The sequence below is a fragment of the Apaloderma vittatum genome, unplaced genomic scaffold (genome assembly GCF_000703405.1).
Source record: "Apaloderma vittatum isolate BGI_N311 unplaced genomic scaffold, ASM70340v1 scaffold19102, whole genome shotgun sequence".
Taxonomy (NCBI): domain Eukaryota; kingdom Metazoa; phylum Chordata; class Aves; order Trogoniformes; family Trogonidae; genus Apaloderma; species Apaloderma vittatum.
The window spans coordinates 974-4,706 of record NW_009703332.1 but is presented as its reverse complement, the minus strand read 5'-3'; the positions used below and the strand labels follow the sequence as shown (position 1 = coordinate 4,706).

General features: G+C 53.4%; 1 protein-coding gene across 1 annotated transcript in view; it reads left to right on the top strand.

The window, feature by feature from the left end:
* The window catches only part of LOC104270288 (deleted in malignant brain tumors 1 protein-like), a gene marked incomplete at its 3' end in the record, with an annotated part of 5,279 nt that extends 4,880 nt beyond the window's left edge, over nucleotides 1-399 (top strand). The window contains 1 exon segment of the mRNA XM_009864601.1: nucleotides 67-399. Within this exon segment, the coding sequence (XP_009862903.1) occupies nucleotides 67-399 (333 nt within the window).
* Nucleotides 400-3,733: the final 3,334 nt, after the last annotated feature.

The window sequence follows — 3,733 nt, the reverse complement described above, 5'->3', positions numbered from 1 at the left end:
TAGAAGCTCTCATCACTATACCAGGGTTGGAGGAAACATCTCACCTCCTTTGGTCTCTTCTTGCAGGTTCTGACCCCTTGCAGGTCCGGGTGAAGAATGGCCCCAGTCCCTGTGCGGGGCGGGTGGAGGTCCTCTACAACAGGACCTGGCGTGGGGTGTGTGGTGGCACTGGCTGGAGCCTGCTGGAAGCTGAGGTTGTCTGCAAGGAGCTGGGCTGCGGGCCAGCCCAGTCAGCCCCCGTGGGAGCCCAGTTTGGCCAGGGGGATGGTCAAGCCTTGGTGGAAGGGCTGAGCTGCCGGGGAACTGAGTCGCTGCTCCTGGAGTGTCAGCAGAGGCAGATGGTCCTGGGACTGTGCAGACATGGCTTGGTGGCCAGCGTGGTGTGCGGAGAGCAGAAAGGTGAGCTCCAGGACCACCGCCCTCACCTGCTCTCATCTGCATTGGGGCCAAACTAGAGGATGCACAGGGTGGGGTATGCCCATTCCTGCCCCTCCCAGATAGGCAGATGCAAATGTTAGAGATGCAAGCTGGAGGCACCTGAAGGATGAGATAAAAATGACCTTAAGCTACACCGGGGGAGGTTTAGGTTGGATCCTAGGAGGAACTTCCCCAAAAGGGTTGTCAAGCACTGGAAGAGCCTGCCCAGGGAGGTAGCTGAGTCACCATCTCTCCAGGTGTTTAAAAGATGAGTTGATGTCGTGCTTAGGGACATGGTGGCTGGCTTGTTAGGGCTGGGCCAATGGTTGGACTTGATCTTAAAGTTCTTTTCCAACCAAAACTGTTCTGTGGAGGCAGTGGCTGTGAAGCAGCGGAGTGAGACCGATTGGGTGAAGGCGTCTCAGTGGGCGTGGATGTCAGAGCATCCCCAGTGGTTACTCCCTGATTGCATTAGCCCAGTGGGAGGGGGGTGTCCATGCACCCATTGTCCTGAAGCAGAGGGTGAGCTCTCCTGCTGGTCAGCCTCACCGCCCAGGACAGTGAAGTGGGTGTGTTGCAAGTCTCCCAAAAGATGCAGCAGAAGGGAAGGGTGAGAGGGTCACGTCATCCAACCAAGTCCCTTCTGAGCTTCAATTCTTCCTGCAGACCTTATACAGTCCTGCTCAGTGCTGGCAGGCCTGCTCGGCTTGGGGGCAATGCTCTGCGGGACACTCTTGGTCCTGTACCTGTGGACAAGGTGTGGAAGACAGACCAGAAGCTTCCCAGGTAAGAGCAGGACCACAGCACGTGATGTTACCCAGTCTGCTTGTGGAGCTGACCGGTATGGACGCATCCCAACCTGCAGCTGGGGTTTGAACCCTCCAGGCATTGCCCTGCTACTTTGTTTTGCAGACAAGCCACTTATGGAGAGGACAGAGGACACCAGGACATTGTCGGAGGCGTAGGCAGCCACGCTCCTGGTGTTGAAGGCAAGGCTCCCTCAGCATCCTTGAAGACCCCGTTCTGTGGAGCCAGAAGAGTAGAGCGATTGCGTCGACAGTTGGCAGACAGGACCCTCTCTGCAGACCCTCTCTGAGCAGAGACCTCATAGCCCCAGTTTCCCCATAGCCTCCACATTACCGCACTGAGCCTCTGTGGGTCCCCATTCCTCCACGCAGCCTCATGAAGTCCCTCAGTCTCCAAGAAAAGTCTTCTCAGAATAAACCCAACCTGGTCCTCTGTGTAGGGTCCGGCATCCTAACCCCACAGACTCCTCTACTTCCCAGCCCTAGAGCTCCTACAATCCTTAATCCTAGCCCTACAGCCCTCTATAAACCCCATAACCTCCTGCAGAAACTTCTGCTGTGGCACCCAGTGCCTCTGTCCTTGCCACATTCCTGACAAGATAGTGTCTTTCCTCCTAATCTCCCATGGAAATGAGGAGTAATTCCTGACCCAGGATGCTCTCCTGCACCGCACGCAACCCCTTCTGTGAAATGAGAAGTGCGCTCAAAAGCTGTTTGAGAAGGAGTTAAGTCCCTGACTCATTGTATTTATTCAACCCACTTTTGAATACCAGTAAAAAAAATAAACCCTGAAACCTGAACGAATGAGAATGCAGCATTGTGCAGATTCAGGGATGGTGAGGTGGAAGTGGTGGAAGAAGGGGCTGTAGAACCGCATCAGATGCAGGAGACTCAAGATCGCTAACGTTGGGTGAGATAGGGTCCTGGTCATCAACAAGGGTCATGTTCCCCGTGGGGGCAACCCAGGAGTCAGGTCTGAGCCCCAAATCATCCACGGCTTTGGTGAAGCCAGGAGGGCCCATTGTCAGAGGAATGTCCTGGCATCATGGTGAGGGAATGAAGGGGCCACAAGCTTGACCAGGTGGTGATAAAGGTGTGTCTTGTGAGACAAGCTGATGTCCACACAAGGGCATGGAAGGAAAGAGTTGGTGCAAGAGGCATCAGGGAGAAGACACACATCATGGAAGGGTCACTGCATGTATTTCAACCCCCTTCAGGTCTATGCTCCCACCTCTCCTTCACTCCTTGCAGCTAAGACCAGTTTTCATCTTGTTACTTTTCCTAAGCCCCAGCCCTAGAGGTGCCCTGGCTGGGTGTCTCCCAGCGTGGCTGCAAGGTCATCTGCTTCTCCATGGGCATCCATCACTCTGGGGACTTCACAGTTTCTCAGCCTCCTCAACGCACCCAAGGCTTCTCATCTTCCTGCTGGTTGCCCCGGTAGACCTGGTCCTCCAGCCTTGTCTGTCCCAAAGTTTACATCAAAGACTCAGAGCTTCTAGCTCTGGACAATGTCCTCAGAATAGGGGAAAACCAGGAGCTTGGAGCCAGTTTTGTGCAGAAAAATATGGGCACCATCTGGAGAAGATCTTTGTAATAAATCTGGGATGACCTGATGCTCTTTAGAGCTCCAACATGCAGGATCAGCATCTGCTGGGTCCCAGATTGGACCATCTCTGCAGATATGCTCTGCAGGGATTGCAGTATCCCACGAAGTGGTTTCAGACTTCCCAGGGGTACACAATGCCCCCATCTGAAACAAACAAAAAGGATATGGGACCCATGACTTGCGTCTAGAGCGGCTCTTTGTCCCAACTGGGAAAAACCCCAGCAGAAACTGCCTCACCCAGAACTGCATCCGCTGCGTCAGACTCCAACCGCTCACAGCATTTCCACGCTGGTCAGTGTCGGGAACCTCTTTGGTGCTGACTTGTTTGTTTGCAAGGAAAGGGGAACAAAGTCCTTGGGCTCACTGAGCCTCAGGACAAATGAATGTGGTCACTTTTCCTGACTGCTCGATGTTTTATGAGTTTTGATGCACTTCCACCCTGATTTTCACCCACTCATTCTTGCACCTTTGTTTAAGACATTTCTTTCTTTTCTTTTGGTCTTCAACCTCAGCTCTGCGTGCCTCTGAGGTTTGGATTCTTCCTGGCTGGTCTTCCTAGAGGCAGCAATCTACTCTTCACTCTACCTCTTTCAGGTTTTGCCAGGCTGAACAAGTTAAACTCTGGCTGAGACCTTCCTGGCCATGCTGTCCTCTTCCCATCACATACCTCTCACTTTTGCACGAACACAGGTGGAACCACTTGCCTCATTTCTGGCAGGTGTCACATCCTTGCCCAACACAATCCCCATCTTCATTGCACCACCAGCATGGCACCCACCTCTGCCTGAACCCTCCCACCTGGAGCAACAGGTGACGTTAATTTTTACGACCCTTTTGCAAACCTAGTTCTTTCCAGCAGCATGTGGCAGCTCTGGCTTCAGGCCCTTTCCTTGTACAACTTCAT